Source organism: Phodopus roborovskii, unplaced genomic scaffold (genome assembly GCF_943737965.1).
Source record: "Phodopus roborovskii unplaced genomic scaffold, PHOROB, whole genome shotgun sequence".
Classification (NCBI taxonomy): domain Eukaryota; kingdom Metazoa; phylum Chordata; class Mammalia; order Rodentia; family Cricetidae; genus Phodopus; species Phodopus roborovskii.
Window position 1 is genome coordinate 17,722,605 of NW_026126410.1, and position 27,072 is coordinate 17,749,676.

The 27,072-nt window shown below is 38.6% G+C and overlaps 1 protein-coding gene across 2 annotated transcripts; it reads left to right on the plus strand.

Annotated features, from left to right (window-relative positions):
- The first annotated feature begins 1,021 nt into the window (after positions 1 to 1,021).
- On the plus strand, positions 1,022 to 26,720 carry Ttc33 (tetratricopeptide repeat domain 33). 2 transcript variants are annotated; one of them, XM_051182499.1, is made up of 5 exons: positions 1,022 to 1,189; positions 4,146 to 4,387; positions 16,684 to 16,765; positions 20,786 to 20,917; positions 25,617 to 26,720. In XM_051182499.1, exons 2-5 carry the CDS (start codon positions 4,167 to 4,169, stop codon positions 25,968 to 25,970), a joined length of 789 nt encoding a protein of 262 aa, XP_051038456.1. In that variant the 5' UTR covers positions 1,022 to 1,189; positions 4,146 to 4,166; the 3' UTR covers positions 25,971 to 26,720. The 2 variants fall into 2 exon arrangements, with proteins under 2 accessions (XP_051038456.1, XP_051038457.1); XM_051182500.1 differs by having other exon boundaries at positions 1,033 to 1,189; positions 4,149 to 4,387.
- Positions 26,721 to 27,072: the final 352 nt, after the last annotated feature.

Consider the following 27,072-nt stretch of genomic DNA (forward strand, 5'->3'; position numbering starts at 1 on the left):
GTGGTTGGGGAGTGTTACTCAATGGCGTCTCTGCATCCTACAATGTTTCTCCCAACAAATAACTGACCAGTAAGAAATAAGGTTGAAAAAGGGTGATCTCCAAAAATGATTCTTCCTTTGCATAGCATAGCTACGCGGATAAAAACGTAATTTCAATTTTCTCAATATATAGCCGTGTTAACATTTGCCTGCTAATTGTAGAAATGGCCCAGTGCTACTTTCAGGCTGTGTTGTAGATTCTCACGGGAAGCCTGCATTTCAGCCTTGGCCCTCCTGATCAGCTAAGGTCATAGTTCCCTATTACTGGGATAAAACACCACGACCAAAATCTACTTGGGGAGGAAATGATTTATTTCAGTTTATAGTTCCAAATCATAGAAGGAAGACTGAAGGAAGTCGGGGCAGGAACTTGAGGTAGGAAGGAACTGATGCGGAGCCCGTGGAGGAAGGCTAGCTAACTGGTTTGCTCCGTTTACCTCCTAATACTGTCCAGAATCCACCTGCCCAGGGATGGTACCACTTGTAATGGGTTGGGCCCTCCCACATCAGTCATTATTCAAGACAATACCCTATGGATTTACCTAGAGGCCATTCTTATGGAGGCATTTTCTCAAGTGAGATTCCCTCTTTCAGCTATGTTTAGCTTTGTGTCAAGTTGAAAAAAAAATAAATCACAGGTTCCCTTGAACTTATTTTCGGCTCAGTTCCCCCCCCCCTTTTTTTTTCTTTCTTACTGTCCTCACCGGCTAGTCCTGGCTAGGCTAGGCTGTAATCTCCTTACCCGATGACTGTGTATATTGCAAAGCACAGCTGCCTGGATTTGAGCCTCATATCCCGAGTCCGCCGCTCCCAGCTGCTGCTAGAGGGCATTTTTTTTTTTTTGGGGGGGGGGAGTGGCGGGGCTGATTGCCCTACTACAAATCCCATAGTACCTTGGGCGCCGCAGTGACTTCTGGGACCAGTGGTTTCGTAGAAGGGTCTGGCGGGTAAGAAAACCCTCTTTTTCTTTTTTTTTAATCTATCCACTTTTCTGGACTGTTGGAGTTTCCCTGGATGACTTAATGCATTTTTAATAGAAAATAAAAATCACAGACCATCAAGGCCGGGTAGAAGCCCGACGGGATCATTTCCGCTTCCGGTGACAAAGGGCAAGAGGCATGTAAACACGGGACTACGGAGTGGCTTTCAGGTAACTGGCTGCGGGTGGGCGGTAGAAGCCTGAGGAACGGGAAGCAAGGCGAGAGGGTTCTGCGTGTGGGATTTGGGGGCGAGGGCCGGCCGGTGAGGTCCACGGGGCCCGCGGGTGGCGGGGCTCGGGGTGCGGGCCCGGCGGCCCGAGGAGCTGCGGCCGTCGGCTCGTGTTTATTGTCCGCCTAGGAAGGGGAGATGGATTCTCCTTGCTTAGCTTTTTTAGATCAGTTGTGTCTCTTAGTTCTTCACCTGCGAACACGTCTCTCCTGCTCAGAGAGATGCTGTCGTGATTCTTTACGTCCAGCCGGTGTTTTTCCACTCTGGGCGCCGCATCCTCTCACGTAGTCAGTACTAGAAGACGTTTAGTCTGTCGCAAGCACCTGGCAGTTTGTGGTTGGGTCAAGTGTCATAGCGATTGCTGTGGGGATCTTTGTACATCAGTGTATCCGTCCAAGTCCAGATCTACCAAAACCCCTTCTGTAAGGGGTTTTAGTGATAAGTTAATCAAAAACACAACCTTAGAGATACAAGAAGCTCATGTTTATGATAAAAACAGTTTAGTTGAGATAGATGTAACTGGCATGTTATACAATTACTTCATATAGATTGCATGACTCAGTAGCTCATTGGTACACACACACACACACACACACACACACACACGTCTCTCATTCTTTTCATACTCATCCTGCCCCCAATTTCTACTAACCGAGTCGACCAATAATTTAAAGTGAAATTGCCTTCAGTAAACACACCGGGTTCCTTTTTATATTAATACATCTATTAGACTACCTGGTGCCCCACACCAGGGAACTTGACACCAGAAAATGTAGCCATCATTTTCATTACCTTAGGGACAGTCATAAGTACAAGAGGATCACCACCACTTCCTTCTTCTCTTATATCTCAGTATGTTTTGAAGGCATTCCAAGCATCCATTTTCCCAGGCTCTCTTCACTCTGTCCCTTTGATTTGTGATCCATAGTAACCATACTTTGATTTTGTAAAGTCTGGTCTTCCCCTGGGATATACCAAGTAATTTTTCAGACAGAGGAAATACATTTCTCCATGTTACAATGAGGCCAAGGAGGAAGCTTCCATTGTCCTAATTCCCCAGTGCATTTTCTACTCTACGATATACCCAGGATTTCCCTCAATTCACTGCTGTGTGGAAAGCACGTGGTTTACCTTGGTTTACCTTCATCAGCCTACGTGCTGGGTGACTGCAGTGATCTGTCACAGTTTCTGTTATTCATTGACAGGCCTGTGACCTGTCATTTTCTCAGTTCTGATCGGAATTTAGCCACCCTCAATTTTTTTCACTTCCTGTTGTTACTTACATTTCACTTCCATCATGCGCATCAGTAATGAATCCCTTGATATTGCTAGAAACTTACTGTTGCCTTCCTTCCTCCCTCCCTTTTTTAATGCCTATTGTTTGATAATTTTAAAAAGACCTAAGTTCATTGCTTTTTTCTCTTGTCTCCTTAGAGTTATAATTTCTCCAAGAATAGATAAAATCTTAGACAATCCTGAATATACACAGCATATAAGACACACAGTGTATAAGATAGTTATACACAATTATAGACATTCTGCTTTATTTATTTATTTAGGTTTTTTTTTTTTTTTTTTTTTTTTTTGAGACGGGTTTTTTTCTGTGTAACAGCTGTGGCTGTCCTAGAGCTTGCTTTTTAGACCAGGCTAGCCTCGAACTTACAGAGATCCACCTGCTTCTGGGGCACCATACCCCCTTGGATTCCCCTGCATCTTAAAGCCCATCTGTGTAGCTAGTGAATTATTGGATTTATTAGTTAATCTTATCACTAAGTACTATTGAAGACATCCATTGACCTTTATTCTATCAACCACCCTTTCTTTACCTTAACATTTGAATGTCATGGTAGAGTTACAAAGCCATTTAATATATATATATATATATATATATACATACATATATATACATACATATATATGTATGTAAATATATATATATTTAATTTACCCAATAGTTTTGTTGAGTCAATACATGTTTAAATCCTTAAAAACTATTCTATAGCCAGGTGTAGTGGCACACGTGTAATTATAGCACATGGAAGGCTGTGCTAGAAGGGTCATGAGTTTGAGTCCAGTTTGAGTTCTAGGACAACTGTATTGTATAGTGATTCCTGTTTCAAAAAGTATGCAAAGCCTAAAAGAAATTAAGGAAAATTTCAATATATACGAAGGGGGGGGCTTATCTCTCAACTTCATCAGTTACTAGTTCAGTGTGATCTTATTTTACCCACTCCATGGCATTTCTCACCATTGCTGACTTTGAAATAATTCCTAGGTATCATAATTTCTTAAGAAATTCTTTGCTTGTAGTTCTCCCCCACCCCAGGCCAGATTTCTTTGTGTAGTCCTGGGTGTCTTGGAACTAGCTTTGTTATATGGGTGCTGGGAATTGAACCTGGGTCTCCTGGAAGAGCATCTAGTGCTGTCAACCATTGAGCCATCTCTCCATCCCATAATTTTTTTTGTTTGTTTTTGTTGTTTTTTGTTTTTATTTTTTAAATCGGGAGTAATGAGGCTCAGTTTTGTCTCTTTCAGCTCTTAACCTAAAGGTTGCTGCCCTACTTTCTCCCTTTCCCATTATTCATTTCTTGAAGAAATAGCTTTGCTTTTCTTCAGTTTCTGCTTCCCAGTTCTTTACCTGATGCATTACTAAACATGCACACTCTATCATGTGTTTTGTATAAATAGGCAGAGGCCTATTAGAATGCAGGGTTAGTCTGCAAGAGCACACAGTTCTATTAGGAGATGAGGTTAACAGTAGTGTCCAGGTGACATCTTAGAAATTTTATAGCTCTTGATGATTCTTCCCTTGATCTATAAGTGGGTGCTAACATGGCTGTAGTCTCTGTCAGTCTGTACTCAGCTATTCATTAAAATACTCTCATAACATTTTAAAGCAGTTCCTGAGATTTTCCAGAATGGCTTCCTTTGGGTGGAAGAGGAAGATAGGTGAGAAGGTATCCAAGGCCACGTCGCAGCAATTTGAAGCTGAAGCTGCTGATGAGAAGGATGCAGCTGAGAATGAGGATGGGAGCTGGGCTCATGCCAGCAAACGGAGGAAGGAAACCCTTCAGGAAGGCTGCAAACAGAAGAGCAAACAGCTGAAGGATGAAGGCGCCAGTCTGGCTGAGAAGAAAAGGTATGGTTTTTGATTTTTGTTTTACAGTGGCGGGCAGTTTGGTTTTTCTGGTTCGTAGTCCCTAATGGAACAAAGAACTATTGTCTTAGATAGGTTTCTATTGATGTGATCAAACACCACTACCAAAAGCAACTTGGGAAGAAAGGGTTTTATTTCTTTTTACTCTTCCAGGTAACAGCCCATCACTGAGGGAAGTCAGGTCAGGGACTCCAGGCAGGAACCTGGAGGCAGGAGCTGAAGCAAACTCCATGGAGGGACTGCTGCTTACTGTCTTGGCTTGCCTCCTCATGGCTTGCCCAGTCTTCTTTTCTAAACCATCCAGGACCACCAACCAGTCTAGGGGTGGTACCACCCATAGTGATCTGGGCCCTCTCATATCAAACATCAATCAAGAAAATGTACCATAGGCTTGCCCATAGGCCAATCTGGTGGGGGCATTTTCTCAGTTGAGGTTCTTTCTTCCAGAATGATTCTTGCTTGTGTTAAGTTGACATGAAACTAGTCAATGCAGCTGTATATTCATGTTTTAAATATCTGATTTCATTTTTAAAAAGATATGGTTTAGAGACACCTGCAAAATTCCCACTTTGAAGGAAAATGAGTATGTAATACTCACATTAAGGTACAGATACTGCCCCCCCCCCTCGTTCTGCCTAGGGAGTGTAATACAGTGTGTACCTCAGTAGGAAAAAAAAATTACTTAATTATCCTTTTACTTTTTCTTTGCCTTTTTGTTTTGGAGACAGTCTGTGGTAGAATTTTATTTTAAGGTGTGTGATTTTTGTTTATGCTGCATTTGTTTAACTCTGTGAAGCTGTGATTCTTTGCCTGTCTAAAACAACTGATTTCTAATTAAGAGCTGAACAGCCAGTATCAAGGCAGGAGCAAGGATAGGTGGGGCTGTCAGGCAAAAAGTATAAATAGACGGAGTACTGAGGAAGAGAAATAGCAGGAGTACGAGAACAAGGAGATGTCAGGGGCCAGCCACTCAGCCACCCCGCCAGCCACGGAGTAAGAAGGAAAGTAAGATGTACAGAAGTAAGAAAGATAAAAGCCCAGAGAGAAAAGGTAGAAGGTTAAATTAAGGCAAGAAAAGCTGTCTAGAAACAAGCCAAGCTTGTTAACTAAGAATAAGCCTCTGTGTGTGATTTACTTGGGAGCTGGGTGATGGGTTCCTCAAAAAGTCAAAAGAGCAAAATATTGTACAAGAAAGAGTCTTGCTATGTAGCCTAAGCTGGGCACCCCCTCCCCTCCATCTTCATATTGCTAAGATTGCAGAGATATTCGGCCATTGACTTCTTGTTTACTTTTGTAAATGTGGTGGGCTCTCAGGAACTTGATAATAGCATCTTTTATTCATAGCTCTTCCCTATCTAAACTATATATTTCCCATTTGTACCTTCCCTATTTAAACTATATATTTCCCCTTGCATTGATTTCTTATTTTTCCTCTTTTCTTTGCTTAGATATTTCAGTGGGAATGAAAATTCCGTCACAGGTCAATGGAGAAAAGACAAATTATTTCATAGGATATGTTTGAAAACAAGATTAAAAGAAAATAAAAGTGGACCTTTATTAATAATGCCACACAAAAGACAGGCCCTTAGAAAACTAAAGTCTAATCAAAACGAAGATTATCTTTATTTTTGAGACAAGGCTCGTATAACCCAGGTTGGCCTTGAATTTCTGACCCTCCTCCTGCCTCTACCTCCCAAGTACTGTGATTACAGGTGTGTGCCATTACATCTAGTTTTATCTGGTACTAGCAGTGCTAGTCAAGCACTTTACAAAGTGCTACACCCCCAGCCCAGTAAAGTATAAATATAAAATACACAGTTAATGGAAGAAACCTTAGTAGGAAGAAATTTTTCTTTTGGTGTTTGAGATGGGATGACAAGGTCTTACTTATAGCCCAGAGAGTTTGGGGCTTGTGATCTCCTTGTTTCTCCCTCCTGAGTGCAGGTGCTACTCTTCACCATGCCATTACAAGTTTTCACTGTGAAAAGTATTATATCTGTATTAAAGTTGAAGGAATATTGCAACCTTATATTCTGTATGCATGGACTAAACTTTTTACTATCACATATTAACTATATATAATGATGGGTTTCATTATGGCCTTGTCCGGCATGTATATAATGTGTTGTGGTCATATTCACCTTTACCTCCTGCTAATCTCTCCTACTCCCCCCTCCCCCCCATCCAGATGATCCTTTTCCTTTTTCCCAGGTAGTCCTTGTTTGTTTGATGACCCGGTGAATTTCATTAGGGTTGTCTATAGGTGCATTTGGTAAGTGGTTATTTATAGGCATATGGTTACCTTAGCAGCTACATTCCTGAAGAAAATGTCTTTCCCTCCTCTGGCAACCGTTAATGACTTATAGATCCTCAAGGAAGTGGGGCCTCATGAGCCCCCTACTCAAAAAAGTTTGATATTTGTTTAGCATACACACACACACACACACACACACACACACACACACACACACACACACTGCACAAATACACACACATTACATGCACTTAATATTTAGTTTTTAAAATAATCTTTTAGAATAAGTTGTAGACACCTTTAATTTAGCATGCGTCTCCAAAGAATAAGGCTATTTCCTGCCTGACATACCATTATCAGATTATGTGAAAAGTGACAATTCCATGATCTTAGTTCACACTTAAGAGATTTCCAACTTTAGGAATTTCTTTTACTATATGTACATTTAAAACCAAGGCCTAAATAGAGTTCATACATTGTATTTGGTTATTGCATTTTTTTTTAAATTGGTGTCTTTACTCTGTTTGGATCCCTTTCCCCTTTTTAAAGATATATTTTTATGTATGTGTATGAATTTTGCCTAGATTTGTATTTGTATACCATATATATGCCCCATGCTCATGGAAGCTAGAAGAAAACATTGGGTTTCCTGGAACTGGAGTTACAGCCAGTTGTGAGCTGTAGTGTGGGTCCTGGGTGCTGAGTCTGACTCTTCCTCAAGAACATCCAGTGCTCTTACCACTGAGCTCTCTCTCCAGCACCTCCATTAATTAAAAAAAAATTCTTTATATTTATTATTTATTTTTATGTGTATGAGTGTTTTTTGCCTACTTGTTTATATATGAGCCACATTTGTGCCTACTGCCCTTAGAGGTTAGAAGAACATGTTAGATCTCTTAGAACTGGAGTTGGGGATGGTTGTGGGCCGCCGTGTGGGTCCTGTGAACCTCACCTCTAATATTTTTAGAGATACATACCAAGCTTTTTATTTGATTCCTTGTTCCTTTATTTATTTTCTTTGTCTCATGTATTTTTGTAAATTGTTAGCTGGATGTAAGGTTTGGTGGAGAGGGTAGTCATTTTTGGTAAAGTTGTGCTGGACACATCATCATGTAGGGACATAAGTAGCATTAAATGTCTTGTTAGAGCAGCTGTCACAGTGACATAGTGCCATATCTGTTTGCTCTGAGAACTGTTCAGGGCTACATTTTAATATAAATCCTTTAATTTTGAAGCTAATATCAGTTGGTAAAATGTTCTTCATACAAACTTGAAGACATGGGTTTGATTCTCCAGCAGCTGTAGTTATGGGACAGAATTTTTCTTAGGGAGATGAGACACACATATGCACACAAGCAAGCACACCTGCTCACTTCACCCCAGATAGTGAATCCAAGACAAACCAAAGTACAGATATCACCAGAGTCCCTCTTGGTGAGCCATGAGTTTTATTGGGGTTTCTTACGGAAAGATGGGTGAGGGGTTACTTACAGGAGCAAAGACAAAGGGACTCAAAGCTGCTGAGTGCTGGGATTAAAGGTGTGTGCCACCACCGCCTGGCTTTGCTGGTTATTTTAATAATAAATGAATCAGTTGAGGAAGTAATATACTAATTTCTAGGTCTGCTTTTATATTTGATTCTTGGGGAATCTTTTCCTATATTTTAATAGAAAACAAAAATCATGGATAAACTATGTTAGCATCTCAAATTACTAGAAACAAAGAGGTAGAAGTAGCAATCCACATCAAATATTTATTTATTTATTTATTTATTTATTTATTATTTTCTTGAGACAGCCTGACTGTCCTTCTGTCTGTCTGTCTGCCTACCTACCCACCTACCTATTTATGGTGCTTTAGGGATAAAGAGTTTTCTCTTGCAGAACTTTGCAGATTGACCATTGTGTCTTAGAAGAAAATGAATTTCAAGTTTTTCACATTTATGAAATTATTTCTAGAACATCTTCTAAAACATCTTTAGAAATTCCAGTAAGCTCCTGTTAAAATTCATTAATATAGTTGTGTTTCCTTTCTTGATGCTGCTACACTAGTAAGCCATTTAGATTGACCATTGTGTCTTAGAAGAAAATGAATTTCAAGTTTTTCACATTTATGAAATTATTTCTAGAACATCTTCTAAAACATCTTTAGAAATTCCAGTAAGCTCCTGTTAAAATTCATTAATATAGTTGTGTTTCCTTTCTTGATGCTGCTACACTAGTAAGCCATTGATAACTGTCAGGACTTCTGGTAGGATTTTCTGAGGTCCTAATGTTAAAGCTAAACAAAATAATTCATGTTTTCTGCCTACATTTCAGAGCATTGAGTCACATCACCGGAATCAGCTAGGCTGGATGCTTGGAGAACCCTTTAGGATGATGAAGAGTTTTTTTTTTTTTCCTGTTTAGTATTTGTTTCAGAATAACCTATACATAGCTTTGGAAAATAAACAGAATTAAGGGAATCTAGTGGAATTCAGTACTTTGGCCATTCAAAGCCAAATAAAAAGTTTAAAAAATGCCTAAAACATAATGAAGTTGTTTAAAAGCAATGTTAAGGAGTAGCAGTGAAGTTTAAATTAAAACAACCACACTACCCAGCATCTCCCTATCAAATCAACTTTATTGTTTTCACTGCCTTTAGCCACACTGGCCTTTTTTTTTTTTTTTTTGTAGCTATAATTCCGTGTGTGTGTGTGTGTGTGTGTGTGTGTGTGTGTGCGTGTGTGTGCATGCGTGTAAACGTCTGTGAGTGTGGAGTTGGACTGAATTAACAAAGCATTTATGGCTGAGCAGTCTCTCCAGCCTCTTGTCTCCATAGTTCTTCTGGAATTGTGTGAGGAGCTCTTTGCTCCCCTTTCCGGTGTGTTTTCCTGCCTTTCAGATTTCTGCCCACGTGTTGTTCATAGCTCCTTCCTGGTAGGCAGTCTGCTGTGTGGTAGCACGTTGAGCACCCTCTTCTCCCGCCCACAGCATTTTTGCATTTCTACAGTTTTGAAGTTACTTTACATACTAAGTTACTTGTTTTTGTATCTTTGTGATTTTCTCCTGATTTTTCAATTCTTCATATTTTCTCACTGAGTTTTGTTGCTTGTCGAGTTATCTGAATATATTAATATGGTCTTATCCAGATAGGTTACTATCATCTCTCCTGGACATGTTATGTTGCCCCCTAAATAAATGTGTGGTAGATATTCTGTAGTAGGATTTTATGTTACTGGTTTATATCATACAGTGCTAAACTTTTTAGAAGTTAGTTTCTCCAAATACTTAATTGTAGACTTATTTCTAACTAGGATTTGCCTTAAGGTAAAAGATATAGCTCCCAACATTTTAAAATTGGTACATAATTTTAACCACTAGATGGTGATACTTGCATAGCTAAGTGGCTAATTTTTCTTTGTTATTGTGGCATGGGTGTATATATTCGCATGAAGGCCAAGTGTAATTGTAATTTATCATGAACATTATTTAGGAAAGTGTAATGACCAAAGTGAATCTAAGTATGTTTTCACCATGTGATGAGCAGCCTCTGATCCTAAGCATCAGTGTATTTAAAGTGAGTGATTATGTTTCACACCTGTAGAAAAAAGTGGATGAAGTCAGTGGAGTGTGCTTATTTCCTCTCATGTTCTCTGTGTATTGGATCTGTAGAGTATTTGTCTTTGCTCTGTTGTAATGAATACCAAGTTCTCATGACAGATCCACTCTCCTGCCTATGCACTGGGATTCATCCCTTCTCGCATTCACAGGAACATTTCCCTAAATATCTCCCGGTGTCTTTGTGTCAGCTGTCCCCCTTCTCTTACCCGTTCTCTAACTTACTGGTATGCTTTATCCAAGCATATTTGACTCCATGTGCTCTAATACTTCTTGGCTCACTTTTGCTACAAAGTCATTTTCCTGATGTATTATCCTTTGACCATTCAGATTCTGTTCCCATTAATCTACTGAAACAGTCATACATACATACATACAACCGTCATACAGACTGAGCAGGTTATATTTAGAAGTATATATGTGTATGCATGTACATGTGTGCATGTAATAAAAATTAGTGAAAAAAGAGGCCATGAAGTTGAAAAAAAGCAAGAAGGAGTATATGGGAGGGTTCAGAGGGCAGAAAAGTAAGGGAGAAATGATGAAATAGTATTACAATCTAAAGAATAAAACAAAAGGTTGTCAGTGTTCCTAAGCTCATGCTGGCTTCAGATTCTCTATATAGCAAGGCTTGCCTTGAACTCTTGATACTTTTGCTGTCACATCTTGAGTCCTGGGGTTATAGGAATGTGCCATGATGCCTGATTGATTTGTTTCCTTAACTTGTGTAGTTTCTTTTATTTAGTTTCTGAATGTTAATTGCTATTAAATATATGCATCCATGTGCTATTAAATATATGCATCAATGTTGTCGTTTCATGTGAACTCCAGCCATTTAAGTCTCTGTGTACCTACTTGGAGTAAAATGTATCAAACCTAACAAAGCAGAACATCTGAGTTTTTACCTAAATTCTGCTGTGTCCCATATAGGTGAAAGGCAATGCCTTTTCCCCTAGTTACTTAAGCCCCTACTATGAGTCAGCTCTGCTGGCTTACTCACCTTTGTAAAGCTCTTCTGCCTCACTTGCCTGTAAATCACTACTTGCCTGATAGCTCACTCTGTGCCTGTAGCCATGCATTTCTGGCTGCTTCTATGTAGACCAGTGAGTCCCCATGTGTAATGCTGATAGAAAGGCTATCACCCCTTGACAGTGACCAGATGAGACTGACTTGGTGAATTCTGGAGAGAGTGGTGGGGATTAAGGCTGTGTGGAATAGACTTTGATTTGATATGGGTAAGAGCCTGTAGATTAACCCCAACCCCAATACATGGACTGCTTCCAAGGCACAGTGATTTTATAGGTATCTTTGAAGATGTTTCTCAAGATAGTGGTCGTTTAAGTTTATTTGTAGAGCTGTTGGCAACTTCCCATAGGCCTTGTATTAATTCTACTTCTTTTCTTTTGTCCCTCACTCCATCTTGATTGTCTGAGATCCTGGCTAAGTTAGCCAGCAAGCTTTGACCTTGGGCACCAGATGGACACCATTCCAGATTCTTTTCTTTCCTTCACTCCTAATGCCCAGCCCACATTGAGTTTCTATACTGTCCTATACTCTTTTGTCCACTTTCGGTATACTTCAGTTACCCTGATCTATTTGGTAGTAATCTTTTTCCTGAATTTCGTAATATACTTGTATTGGTCTCCTTGTGCATATTTTTATAACCCAATAGTTTGTTGATCTTGACATCTTTTAGAAGTGTAAACTGTGTTAGTGTTGACAAAGCCTATGGATTCTCTATAACACCTACATCAAATCAATACTACTAACCATAGGGGTTTTCTGTGGCCAGGGCCACAGAAATTCTTCATCACAAATAACATTAAATCACCACTTCCAGCCATAGCCTGTTAGGCTTTTCTGTAGATATGGCTTGGCCTACTTCTCTAATACCACTTTTCTTTTCCTTATACTATAACCACACTGGTTTGACTTTCTGTCCTCTAAACATGGAGTGCTTAGTCCTGACTTTAATGGAGTTTCTCCAGATTTTCAAATGGTTGTCTTCTCTTGTCATTTCAGGTCTCAGCTCATATGCATTCCTAAGAAGAATCTCTTGTTCACCCATTGTCCCATTGTGAGAAGACACTTGGTTATTTCCTACCACATCTTCCATATTTAAATCATTTTTAAATCAAATTTCCATATGAGCCTTGTCTTCCCATGTTCCATACCTCAATATAGTATGTTAAAAAGTTCTAGAATAGTAGAAACATGTTGAATGCAGCATTCTTAGTATCTAGAATGCTATCTTGCCCAAAGAATGTGATCTACAAATATTTACTAAATATGCCATTAACTAAATAGCTCATTAGATTTGAGCAGTGGTAAATTAGAAATGTCATTGAGAGCAAAGTAACTAAGCACTGTGACATTTCCATCTGGTGAATGTGCTTGCTATCTAACTTACTTGGCTTGGTCACCAGCTGTTCTTTGCTTCATTGTAGGGCATTATCTCACCCTGCCCTGTGTAATCCCTGAGCTATTCACTTTGCTTCCTTCCTTGTGCTAGGTCAGTTCCATGCTGTTAAGGCTGCCTTTAAACTGGCTGAATCAGAATTTGGTCATTTATTAACCACAGTGACTTTAAACCAAGTTTTTATCTTTTAGTGTTTCCTATCCAACAGCTGCAACAGGGCTGTGTCTTTTCACTCTGTTCCAGACTGAAGTTGAATTAGGAGATAGGCTGCAGAAGTTGGGAGAGACCATTGATTGATTTTTAAGTGCCAAGTTTCCTATGATTCCCAAATGGAGGAACTAAGTGGTGCCACTGTTTACCTGTAGGGCAAGGAAAATGAACCAGAGTAGGAGAAGAGAGTGAGAGGGAGCCCGGAGATGTGTCTGCAGCGAATTGCTCTACATTGCTTGCTCCACTTTAGCCACTGGGAGCTAGCTCATTTGCTCTTTAAATATTCGTATGCTTAGGCAAGAAAGGCCTCAGCTGGAAGCATTGATTATATTTTCAAAACAAAAGTTCTGAATGAGGAGCAGACATGCTTTTCCTTTTGCTTTTCCTTTTGTATTCCATACTGATCTGTGGGAGGTGTTTGCACATGTACATGCCTGCATGCATGTCTGACTAATGCAGAGAGTAAGTAGGAGTTATGGTTAGTTAGTATTCTCTTGAATTTCTTAATTTATCTTGCTCTTTGTATATGGACAACTTTCTCAGCAGTAAGGTCAGAGACACTTTGGGCAGGACGTCCCTTTGTAGTATAGGAGTGCTGTTTTCCTTACAGGCCCTTAACATCCCTGGCTCTGTGTGGCCTATGCCATCAATTCCTTAAACTCATAGTGACAGTTGAAAATATCTCCATGAAAATATCTCCATAAATGGCATCTGCTATGTTGTAAGAACTGCTGTAGTTTATTCAGGCAGAATGTAGAATGGGAAGTAAAAAGGACATTTGGCTTTGGAAAATGACCTTCATACAGTGTTTTATACATTTTCATGCCATGTCAGCTCCTTCTTACTGTTCCCCCAGTTAGTTTGGTCCTGTCCATACTTAATTAGAAACTCCTGAAGGCATATACACAGCTTAATTGCTAGAAGTGGACTTATGATTTAATCCCCTTTAACTGTATACTTTCAGTAAGTGATAGCTGCTGAAACTGAGCAGTTTAGGGTTTATTTTAAGGCATAGTTGTCCCTTTCCTGTGCCTTGTAGGGCCATTCTGTACCTCTTTGAGTCTAACCACCATCTCTGATCCCGTTTCCTGTCTCCTATATTTGACTCCCATCTGCACATTAAATCTACCTACTTACTAAATGTATTTTATTATTTTAAACAATATTTTGCATTTATTTTTGAAAATTCACATATTATACAATATATCATATCCATCACTACTTCCACCCTCCAGCTCCCCCTATTCATCCCACTTCCAGTATTTTAACTGCAGAGTAAGTCCTTGCTAGTGCATAAGCACAGAGGGGCCAAAGCAGTGAACCCTCTGATAAGTATATTCTCTGCTGAGGCTGAGACAAACAAGGCTGTGGTCTACCATTGTTCCAGTTCCTGCTGTAGTTGGTATCCTATTTGTGGTATTTAGCAGTATTTTTCATAGTTTTATGCTTTCTGTTGATTGTGTTGTTTAAAATCACCTATAGATGTAATGCCAGAGTGTTATTTAAGACAGCTTGTTGGATCATATAAAAACAAGACATTTACATGGAGGATCAGGGTTAGGGTTAAGAAGTGACGAAGGCTTGAGGATTGCAAGAGAAAGTGCAGCAAAGGCACAAGAACAGGCAGAGTGGTTTTCAGGGGATCCCACGCAAGTCTCCATGCTGTGTGGAAGACATTTTACCAAACAAGCTGTCTCCAAGCTCTAGAAAATAATGTGTTAATGAAGTCAGTGCTAGTTTAAGTTAAAATGTATGTGTTTGATACTTCTATGCCTTAGTATACTGAAAAGAATTCTTAGTGGATTTAGCATAATTGTCCCAACTTTATAGTATGCCTGTAAATGTTTGAAAGATAATACTTGTATCAACTAAGCACTAAGTTGATACAATACTTGTATCAACAAAGACTAAATACAAATCAAGGGCCATTTTTAAATTTCAAGGCCCTATATGTTTCTTTGTTTTCATTTTATCTTAGACCAGAGTGGATTTTATTTTTTCCCCCCTGAAAAATATCAAATGTATTCACAAATACTCATGTATCTGTTTTTATGTTTTCTACTTAGAATATTTTTCTCCAGATTTTTATCTTTTAGCAATGACCCAAATTATACCACTTCAGACATGCCTTTTCTAACTACTGAGACAATGTGGGTGGATTTCCCTGTTACTGTGTCCGTCCCCGTGTCCCCTCAATGTGTGTGGAATATATATTTGACTATGTGAATGTGGGACCACATCAGTCTGCTTTGGTGATTGTCTTCGAAGGATTCATCACACTTTTCTAGAAATGGAGAAATCTGAAAATTGATTGGTCAGAAGTTAGAGAGTAATGTGTTTGGCAGAAAGGTGACTGAGATTTGAACACACTGCTGAGTTTGTTGAAGTAGTCAGTCAATAATATGTAGGCTACAGTCAAGGGCATCTTGTGATATATTGGAATCAGAGAGGAAAAAAAACAAAACAAACAACAACAACAACAACAAAAAACTGGGACATTCATAGTATGATTATTTGGGGAAAGAAAAGTCCAGACAGAGGGAACAACAAAAATGACCTGTAGCAGACATGTTCAAAGCACTTTGAAATAGGAACAGTGCTGGTTAACATTCCCTTGGAAGCAGCTGGACCTCCTCATGTCTCTCATCCTCGTGGAAAAGGACAAAGGCAGTAGACAGAAACCAGGGTTGTCTACCCTGGTTTAGGTCAGCCCCTAGTAGTCTATTTCCCACTGAGACTCTACCCCTTAAAGGCGCCACAACTTTTCCAAACAGTGCCACCATCTGGACCAAGTGTTCATACATACACTTTTAAGGGACATGACCCATTGAAACCACAGCACACTAGAAGTCTGCATATTATTTTGGGTGCATTTCACCCATCTCTTAAGATTGCCATATATGTATAGTTACCAACAAAAATAGATAATTGTCCTTTCATGACCAAACTTTGAAGGAAGCCAGGGCAGGAACTTAAACAAGACAAGAACTTGGAGGCAGGAGCTGGTCAGAGGCCATGCAGGAAGGCTGCTTGCTAGCTTGCTCAGCCTGCTTTCTTACAGAACACCAGAAGTAGCCTCTCCCACCATAGCCTGGTCCCTCCCCCAACAACCACTAATAAATGCCCTACTGGTTTACCTACCTACAATCCGGATCTTATGGAGGTATTTCCTCAATTGAAGTTTCCTCCTCTTGGGTGAATTTTGATGTGTCAAATTGTCATAAAACTAACCAGGACAGACTATCCTATCTACCAGGTAGATTTCTATAGGAGAACCTAGGCATGGAACTGGATTGAAAATATTTAACACTAATCTTTTAGAGTACATATCCCATCAGTGAATTTAATTAAAAAAGAAAGACATTTGTTAGTGATTTCTTAGCTCACAAGTCGTTTAAAATATATTTTTATTGTTACTGTCATTAATTATGTGTTTATACATGCTATGGTGTGTGTATAGGTCAGAGGACAAGTTTGTAGAGTTAGTTTCTTCTTTTACCTTTATGTGAGATACAGGGATTGAACTCTAGGCTTAGGTATTACCCACTGAGCCATCTTGCTAGCCTGGGCTTCAAAATCTTAGAGATTTGAAGATCTCTTATTAATATTTTGGCCTTTTCTCTTTTGTTGTTTTTCCTTTCCTTTCTATAATTTGCCTAAGCTTTTATAAAAATATTATCAATTTCTACATAGAAAAATTTCTTAGTTATTATTTTCAAGTTTCCAGTTTTCAAGTTTAACATTTACTTTCATATTTAGTTAAAATATGATATTAATGTAACCTTAACAATTACAGATATCAGGAGGCAATTCAGAAGTGGGATGAAGCACTACAGCTGACCCCAGATGATGCCACCCTTTATGAGATGAAGTCACAGGTAACAGTTATAAGGAATTTGACTTTTACTATGATTATGCTGTGTTTATTCAGTGAGCAGTGATGAACAAATATGTCTGCTCTCATTTCTCTTTTCCAGTACTACTTATTTTTAAAATTTTAGCTTATTATTTAAAACATTTTGTGTGTAAAATTAGAAATGCATTTGCTTTTGTAATGAGGTAACTGTTACTTGAACCTAGTTTTGAGAAGATATAACATATGGATAAAATTACTAGTACATTTTTTAAATAGATGCAAAGCTTATACTGTCTTAATAAATTGTCTACCAATAGCTCATTTTTTCAAAATAAGGATGCATTGGTTTTTGGAATATTTATATATATATATCAATACACACACAGACATACACACACACACACACACACACACACACACACATATATATGTATGTATGTTATGGATCCATTTCTCCAGCATCCCAGAGCTGTTCCTAGTGGAGCATGTGCCAATCACTCAGTGAAGATACTTGAGGAAACCCAGACTTAAGCCTGACCAACTGAAGAGGAAGAGGTTGAAACTGCCTTTCATGCACAAGTTGCCCAGTTAATATCACTTGATTATCAATAATTTCTACTTAGAGAGATTTATTTTGGAGGGTTCATTTCAAATTTATCAGAAGCTTTGGCTATATCAGATGTGAGAGCATAATAGATCCTAGAAAACAAGACTATAGGAAGGAATTACTTATCAATTTTGATTCCTAACAAACAGGTTCAAACTCTCACCATTGTGGATATTGGAATTAGAATAACCAGGGTTAATTTGTTCAACAGCTTTGGTACTGTTGCCAAGTTTGGTACTAAAGCCTCAGTGGGGTCTTTGTAGGCTTGTGCAGATAGATACTTTTGTGATTGGCCAGTTTGGTGTTGGGTTTTTACTGTATGTTTTATTGCTAAGAAAGTGACTGTGATCAACAAGCATAGTAATGCTGAGCAGCATGCCTGGGAATCTTTAACAGTGGTCAGTCACAGTGAAAACTGCCACAGGACACCTATGAGCTGTGCAGCAAAGGCTAGCCTATCTGTGAAAAACCAAACCGAGTACCCAGAGGACAGGGTAATAAGCAAGATTATGAAGAAGCATTCTCAGTTTTGGGTAACCATTGCTCTCTTTGTGGAGGAGGGTGACAAAGAAGTCAGTAGTCATGAGATCGAAGACCAGGAAGAAAAGAAGCCTGGTGACAAAACTTTAATAGAAGCTGATCATTCAGAAGGGAGGAGGGGATGGTGACAAGAAAAAGAAGATTAAGGAAAGATATATTGGTCCAGAAGTACTCAAAAGTACTCAATCGGGGTGGGAGAGATGGCTCAGCACTTAAGAACATTGGCTGTTCTTCCAGAGGTCCTGAGTTTAATTCCCAGCAACTACATGGTGGCTCACAACCATCTATACTGGGATCTGATGCCCTCTTCTGGCATAAAGGTGTACATGCAGATAGAGCACTCATATAGGTAAAATAAATAAATAAATCTTAAAAAAAAAAAAGGAAGTACTCAACCAAGTAAATCCTATTTGGATCAGAAATCCTGATGACACTTTTAATGAAGGACGAGGAAAGGTCTCTAAGAGCTTGAACAATGATAGGGAAGCATACTCGGCAGTGAAGCTCTTTCTGTTGAATTCTAAATGCTTATTTTTTGTCTCAAGACAAATTATGGAAAGGCATTTTGGAAATAAAGGTGGAAAATGTAGTCATATCAAACTTATTGGTAATTTCCTCAGGCTATATGTCACAAGCACATATGAATAGACAGCAAACATAGAAAGAGTCAAGCCTTTAGAGACAGTTCAGCAGTGAGTTACATGGCAGCAAAGAGACACCCGTGGGCACACCATGAGCACTCCATTTCTGAGGCCTTAAGGCAGGGAAGGTGAAGGCCGATGAGACTGTCACATTTGTGAAGGGGCCATCTTGCTGCATGACCAGTACTTCTGGCTTCTGCTTTAGTCTGGAAGATCTCCAGACATGCTAACAGGGTTCAGAGGATGATCTGACTCAGTCTAAGATGATCCCTGCTGCTGTAACTGCAGAGACACTGCTCCTGGAAGGAAGACAGCTTCATCCGAGCAACCTTATGCTCAATCTTGAATACTTACTTTTTTCCATTTTATTTATTTATTTTTTAACATTAAAAAAAATCTTTGTGACATGATAACTAGGAAGATAAGGGTTGTTTCTTAGGTATTAAGAAAAGCTAGAAATGCCTTTTCTGGTTTCCCCTTGGCTTATTTGAACAATTGTTGTAGAAAGTAGTATAACTTGTTGTTAACTTTGTGGTTGATAGCAAGCTGGATTCCTTAGTAGACCTAATCTTGCCACTGAAGTGTCCTGAGATATATATCTTGATGTTTAAAGGGAAAAAATATTAAGATGCCTTGAGTTCATCTTTTAGGATCCCCCTTCAAAGTCTCCATTCCCTCTATTTATTTCTATATGCACTAATCTTAGAAATAAGCATGCTAGAAAGAATTCCCTACAGGGCTTGTTGCCCAAAAGAAATACTGAGGAGCAAATCCTTATACCTCCCTAGGTCTTGTAAAGCCAACCCAGCAGTAACTAGGTGAGGCTTATGGATGGAAATGGAGTTTCCAAGTCACAGCTGCCTAAGAGACAAGTACAGATGAGATGAAATGAAATGGCAGAGATCTGAGCAAATGGTTGGGAAGCAGTGACTTATTACAGTTAAGAAACTAGCATTTGACAGGCACCTACTTAGCACAGTAGGTAGCATGTCAGTCTCATAGTCTGAAGAAACTCATTTGTATTAAATATGCATTTGTAATACATAGTGTACACCCGGTGTACAGAAAGCCTCACGTACCTGAACCAGTTACCTAGGGAATACTAAATGTCTCAGACAGCCAGGTATGGTGGAACATGCTGCAATCCCAGCATTTAGGGAGACTAAGGTAAGGAGAGTCAGGAGTTCAGGACAGCTTGAACTCCATAGGGAAAAGTCTCAAAATTAAAACACCAAAGCAGCCCCTAAAATAGCATTAAGTACAGTTTTGACAAATAATTAATTATTGCTGTATATTAACAAGTATTGTTTCCATATAATACTCTGAAATGAAAGGCACATGCTTTAACAGCTTCGATTTATTTCATTGAGGAAGAACCTAAATAAACTAGGTCCTTTGAAGTGGGTTCTGTAAAGCCCTTTATCGGCATTCTTCACACTCAGGGTTAGAATATATGCAGAGTGAGGGGATATCCATGGCAACTGTAGGAAGAGTTTAATCTAGAATCTAGGAATGGTGTTTGTGTCAAGAATGCTCCAAAGTGTTCATGGATGCAAAGATTAGAAATGAAGTTCAGCTATTTCCCATGGGCATTCAGTTCTCCAGTTCTGTAGACTTTCTGGTTGTGAGGCCTCCAGGGTTTTTAGTTTTTTTTTTAGCAGGTAAATGTGCAGTGGGACTGAATGACTGGTTGAACAACTTTATCTGTCTAGTTTTAACAGCAAGACTTGAATGTTTCCTAAAAATTATATTGTAAATAGAGTAACTATAATTGAAAGCTGGACTTCAGATAGCATTGAGCTGCTGTGGCTAGAACACAACCACTTGTTTTTTTTTTTTTTTCTTTTTTTTTTTTTTGAGACAGGATTTCTCTGTGTAGCTTTGAAGCCTGTTCTGGATCTCACTCTGTAGATCAGGCTGGTCTCGAACTCACAGAGATGCATCTGCTGTCTCTGTCTCCCAAGTGCCGGCATTAAAGGTGTGTGCTACCACTGCCTGACAACCACTTGGTTTTGATCAGATAGACATAAAGGTACTTTTTATTTTCATTTATTTGGGGAGTGAAAAACATCTAGAATCTCTGATACTGAATGTAAAGTAGGGGATAAAATCCACAGAAATGCTGTGTGTCAGGTTAAGATGTATTTTGTAAAGGAAAATCATTGTTTGTATATGATCATCTACCAGTAGTTTGCTAGTTTATGTTTCATATGCTCATGGCAGGTTTTGTTTCTTCTTCTTTTTTGACATTTAGGTCCTGATGTCCCTTCATGAAATGTTTCCAGCAGTACATGCAGCAGAAATGGCTGTCAAGCGTAACCCACACTCGTGGGAGTCTTGGCAAACTTTAGGTCGTGCTCAGCTTGGATTAGGAGAGATAGTTCTGGTAAAGAAATTTGATTGTTATAATGCTCATATTTAATTATATTTTAATTTTTAAAGTAAGTTTCTTCCAGGTGCATGTTGTATATTGAGTATACGACTAAACTGCCTTATTTGGTTTTCCTGTATTCTCTCTACCCTCTTTTTAACTTGATTACCCCACCTTATATTAGTCCACAGTCTTCCCCTAGGCAAACTTATTTTTATTTTCATTTAATTTATACATAGATGACTTTATGTGACTGTATAAAATCTAGGATCAATAGGTGAGAGAAAATATATGATGTTTGTCTTTCTGAGACTGACTTAATGCCCTTAATATGACTATCTCCAGTCACATTATTTTTCCTAAAAACAATATAACTTCATTCTTTATAGCTTAAAAAAATACATTGTATATGTATACACACCACGTTTTCCTTGCTCTGGTTTTAGACATCTGGCTTTTTTCTTACTTAGCTATTGTGAATAGTATTGCATACATATTGATGTGTAAGTATGTCTGTGATGTGTCTACTTGGTGTCCTTTGCGTAAATACCCAGGAGTGCTGTAGCTGCATCAAAGCTGGGTCAAATAATAGATCAATTTCTGTTTTTTTTTTTTTTCCCCTAAAAAACCTCTATGCTTTTCATGAAAGAATCTCACTGAGTTTTGACTTGTATTCTCTGATAGCTAATGAGGCTGAACATTTTTTCATGTTTATTGGCCATTTGTATTTTTATTCTTTTCTACTTTGACATTTAAAAAATTAAAGCGTGATTACATCGTTTTCTTTTTCTTCCTCCAACCCCTCCTATATATCCTTCCACTTGTTCCTTCTCCAATTCATGGTCTCTTCTTTTTTGTTTCTCTCTCTCTCTCTCTCTCTCTCTCTCTCTCTCTCTCTCTCTCTCTCTCTCTCTCTCTGTGTGTGTGTGTGTGTGTGTGTATGTGTGTGTGTGTATGTGTGTGTGTGTGTGTGTTATATGCAAATCCACAAGTATATGACTATAACTTGCTCAGTCCATTTAGTGTTAATTGAATGATGTGATTTCAGGGCTGACCAGTTAGTATACAATAGACAGTTAGGGTTTTCATCCCTGGGGATGACTATTTCTCTTACTTTCAGGGTTTCTTATTTGGCTATAGTTCTTTTTCTAGTGGTGGAACTCTGAGAGATTGAACCCTTTCATGTTACCATGTCTATTGGTGGTGTACTTGATCTTGCTTAGGTATCCATATTGTTGAGGTATAATGGGTGAAGCTTTTCTGCCCTTTCTAGGAAATACAGTCTCACAGCAGATTTCCTAGTCCTATGGCCCTTAGTCTTTTGTCCCTCTCTTCCTTGATGCCCCCTGGGCCTTAGTTTTAAAAGTTGTGTTGTGGCCATGTATTGGGGCTGGGAACCTCATAATCAGTTGTTCCATGCATTTTGACCAGTTGTAGTTTTCTGTAATGCTCTCCATCTGTTGCAAAGAGAAATTTCTTTGATAAATGGTAAGAATTACGCTTATCTGTGGGCATAAGAATAAGTATTTAAAGTGCAGTTATAAATTGTGTTGATTTATTAGAGTAGTAGTAGAAGGCTCTCCTCTAAGATCTATGACCTCATTAGCTCCAGGAAGTTGGCTAGGTTTCCAGTACATCATATATTTCCCATTGGGCCAGCTTTAAATCCTATTAGATAGCTATTGGTCACCTCCAAGATACGAGTACTACTATCGTACACTTAGAGATATTTTGGCATACTGGTACTTGTTGTGTTTCAGAGGCATCACAGCTAGATAGGACTTTTGGCTGTTTCCCCTCCTTGGCAAGTTATTTAGTACCTTGCAGTGCTATGAAAACTTAGTCTCAGGGAGGAGACTTTTGAGTCAGATATAGCTCAGATCTTCTGAGTCCTGTATCTGAAGTGCATGATATCTTTAGCAATAGGGACTTAACATTCCACCTCTGCAAGGCAACCAAAGGCAACATCAATATCCTGTAATGCTTTGGGAGTGTCTTGGACTACCTGACCAACATCTTGTGCCTGTTACTGGAGTCTTTCTTACAGTCTATGGCCCATGCAGGGAGGATTATTAGCCTGAGTGGTGTATCATTGTTTAAAGCATATATGTATACAAATACACTAATATGCCTTATCTATAACTTTAGGTACATAATAATTCCTCAAGGGCATTCCTTCAAATATCCTTAGTGCTGTTCTCCTTTTTTCACTCTCCTGTCCCCCCTTTACCTTTTTATCTCCTTCTTATCAATATATCCTGTTGGAAAATACTTAGAGGAAATACATGTATCTAGTGGAACGGGAGAGTGGAAAACACAGGAGGACAAGAGTGAAGGAAAGGGCCAGGCGTGCTAGGAGAATGCTGGTTTAGGGTGACGGGATAAAAGAGTAAGAACACTGAAGAAAATGGCTCAACAAGAAAAAAACTAAAAGAATGAGATTACTGAGAAATAGTTAAGATTTATTGGAGAAGTTGGAAACAGATTAGGAGCGCTTTAATAACTGGTTCAGTTCACTCATGTGACCTTAGCCATCAGTGCTGAAATTAGCTTGGGCCTGCTCTTTCATATGTGACCTGTATCATTATCACTTTTCAATTGTTTTGTGTCAGTATGTGATACATACTGCCTACCTCAAAAAGTCTTAGTCCCCTGATGTTTTCCCTATTTTCTCAGTCTCATTTAGTTAGTGGTATTAAGACTGTGATAATTGTTGCACTAGATATTTTATTTGCATAATTTGGCCTTTTTGCATCCATATACTGCTGTTTTGTGTACAGTTGTACACTGTGTAAAACATTTTGAAAATTGGGGAATGTGATGATTCTGGCTTTGCCCTTCTCAAAATTGATTTGGCGAGGTGTTTTGTAGTCCCATATGAATTTCAGAATTTTATTTTCTGTTTCTATTAAAATGCCATTGGGATATTGATAGGTATTTGTTGGTGGACATTTTTTTCCTACCCACCAGTTCCCAAATAACCACACAGAGGCTTGATATCATTTATAAATGCTCATCTGGATAGCTCAGGCTTTTTAGTAGTTAATTCTTATATTTAAAATTAACCCTTATTTCTTATCTACCCTCTGTCATATGGCTCATGGCTTGCTTCTACATGTCCTTCTTCCTCTGTGTCTCCTCGTACCCTACCCTTCTTCCTCCCGGCATCCTTAGTTTGGTTATCCTGCCTATACTTCCTGCCTGGCTACTGGACAGTCAACTTTTTATTAAACCAATTCAATTGGCAAATCTTTATAGTATACAAAAGGATTATTTCATAGCAGGTATTGAATTGAAGCTGTTGTTTTTCTGTAGGAGTATAAGCATTTTACTGGCATTAAGTTTTCCAACCCAGGAGCATGAAATGTCGATCCATTTGTTTGTGTCTTTAATTTCCTTCAGCCGTGTTTTGTGGGCCTCAGGGTGTAAGCCTTTCACCCCTTAGTAGTTGCTGTTCTATGTGAGTTCACCCTCTCAGTTTTCTGTCATAGTTTTCAGTGTGTAGAGGCATAATCAAGCTTTGTATGTTGATTTCATATATTGCAGCTTTCTGGAGTTTGTTCATTAGTCTTCACAGATCCTTGTTTTTGGTTTTGCTTTTTTGACTGAGATTCACTACTTTGTTCACGCTAGCCTTACCCTCCTTGGTGCAAGTCGCCAGTCATCCTGCTTCACCCTCCTGAGTAAGCTAGGGCTCAGGTGCCTGCCCCTGTGACTGACAGTTCTGATAGGCATCTGTGGAATGTTTAGGGTTTTCTGTAAGTAAGATTGTATCATCTGCAAATGAGGGTAATTTTACTTCTCCCTCCCCATTTGGGTGATTTATATATTTTTCTTTCCTAATTCTCTGGCTATAACTGACAGTTCAGTTGTGGACATAAATGGGAAGAGCATACCATACCAGTTTGTTACCTTAATACCAAATGATCAGTCCTGAAAACATGCATGCAAGTAACATTATACAGACATTATATTTATGAATATATGCATACATATATCCATGTAATAACAATTAATGTAAAAAGAGGCCTTGAACTTGAAAGACAGCATGGAGAAGCATCTGAGAACATTTGGAGGAAGGACAGGGAAGAGAAAAATGATGTTATTATATAAAAAAAAGAAATGGAAAGACCTGGCCTCATTCTGATTTTCACTGTTGAGTGTGATGTGGTTTTGGGTGTTCTATTGCGTGGCTTTTATTTCCATGTGTTCCCAGACTGTTGACTTTTTAATCACAAAAAAAAAAAAAAAAAAAAAAAAAAAAAAAAACCCAAAACAAACGAACAAAAAACTGAGGTTTCATCAAGTGATTTTTCTTCACCTATTGGGACAAATTCTATGATTTTTGTCTTTTATTATGTGATTTATTATACCACTTGCCTATGTTGACCTGTGTGATTAGAATCAGAGGGATAAGTCTTATGTGGTCATAGTTATGTTTCTTTTAAGATGTTCAAACCCTAGTACCAGTGCCCCTGATTTAATGGCTTTTATTTCATTGACATTTTCTCAGCCTTTCCCCTTATGTATATTTTTTCTCTACCATAGTTATCTAGACAGATGGCTTATTGCTTGTGTTAAAATTAATTCTAGTAGATGCTAGAGTAGACATGTATGACTGCATAGATACCCACACTTACTTGTATGTATGCAATTGTAGCTAACTTAGTGATTTTTAGAAATAAGCCAAATGCAAACATCTTTCCCCCCCCAGGCAATTCGAAGTTTTCAAGTAGCCCTCCACATATATCCAATGAACCCTGAAATATGGAAGGAGGACCTTTCATGGGCAAGAAAGCTCCAAGAACAGCAGAAAGTAGCGCAGAGGATTGAAAAAAAAGAAATTCCACCGGAAGGAGCAGACATCTCACCAGAGTCAATCCCTGACTATGACTTTGAAAGTGATGAGATTGTTGCTGTTTGTGCTGCTGTTGCAGAAAAACAGAAGTCGGTGTCTGCAAATAAAACAATGGTTATTGTGTCAGCTTCTGGAACTGTGGAGATAGTAAATGAGAAGGAAGAGGGATCTTCTACCCCAGATGGCTCTGTCTTTATCAAAGCCCGATGAAGCATACATAATGAAAGATGTTTGAATCTAGTTTTTTTTTTGGTTGCTACTTAATGCTTAGATGACATACAGATATCCACTCTAGCGGAGGAGGGCAAAACTTCTGTTTGTAAACTGAGTCTTTCAGATGAAGCATATCAAAATCAAGTAGTGGAATTACTCTTTAGTGATTGGACTGTGCTTCTATAAAAGCAATGTAAACTTAAGGTGAGCATCTTAAGTGATGTGTTTTGACTGATGAGCATTTAATTTGACTGTTGTCAGATTACATTTAAAGATACAATTTGGAAAGTGTGTTCTTGAACAGTGATTAACTCGACAGGCAGTGTTATTATGATGTAGACTTGCAGACTTTTGTTTTATGATAAAGGAAGTATGTGATTTCTTTCCCTCCTAGAAACCTGTTGTCTCTTCCAGTTTTTCTTGCTTCACTAGTGTAAGCTTATATGTTTGTGACATTCATCTTGATTCGAAGTTATCAATTGGTTATATTTGAAAGTTTGCCTAAAATGCATGCAAATGTGTGTATCCTGAACATTTCTTTGAGTTTTTTGTTCTAATTTGTACTTCTGTTTTGACTTCAAAGGTAAAAAGTAGTAACTGTCTTCTTCAGTATTTGCTACCTATGAATACTGACATGTTAGAATGATGTTTCATTCCATTGTTAAAGTCGAGTCATCTTTATCACCTCAGTCATTTGTAAAGGTGAATGGCATTTGCAGATTGTCAGTAAATTCTGCTCTTACATTATCCTGCTCAAAACAGTTTCTTTCCTTTTTTCCTTTCATGGGGGAGGGTGTAGCTAGAGCCCCCAGCACACTACACTAGTGCCCTGCTGCTGAGCTAAATCCTCCTATTTGTTTTTCTTATTTTTGAAAGTATGAAGAACCCAGAAGACATTTATTCCCCTTTGGTTTTTTTTTTTTTTTTTTTTTTTTTTTTGAGAGAGAAGGTCTTTCTTTTAACTTAGGCTGGCCTCAATGCTGTCTTCCTGCCTCAGTGTCTGAGACAGCTTGGAATACAGGTATGAGCTACAGCAGCTGGCTAATACTTCTTGCTTGTAACTTTGCAGTGAACAATTTATAAATGTCTTTCTAAATTG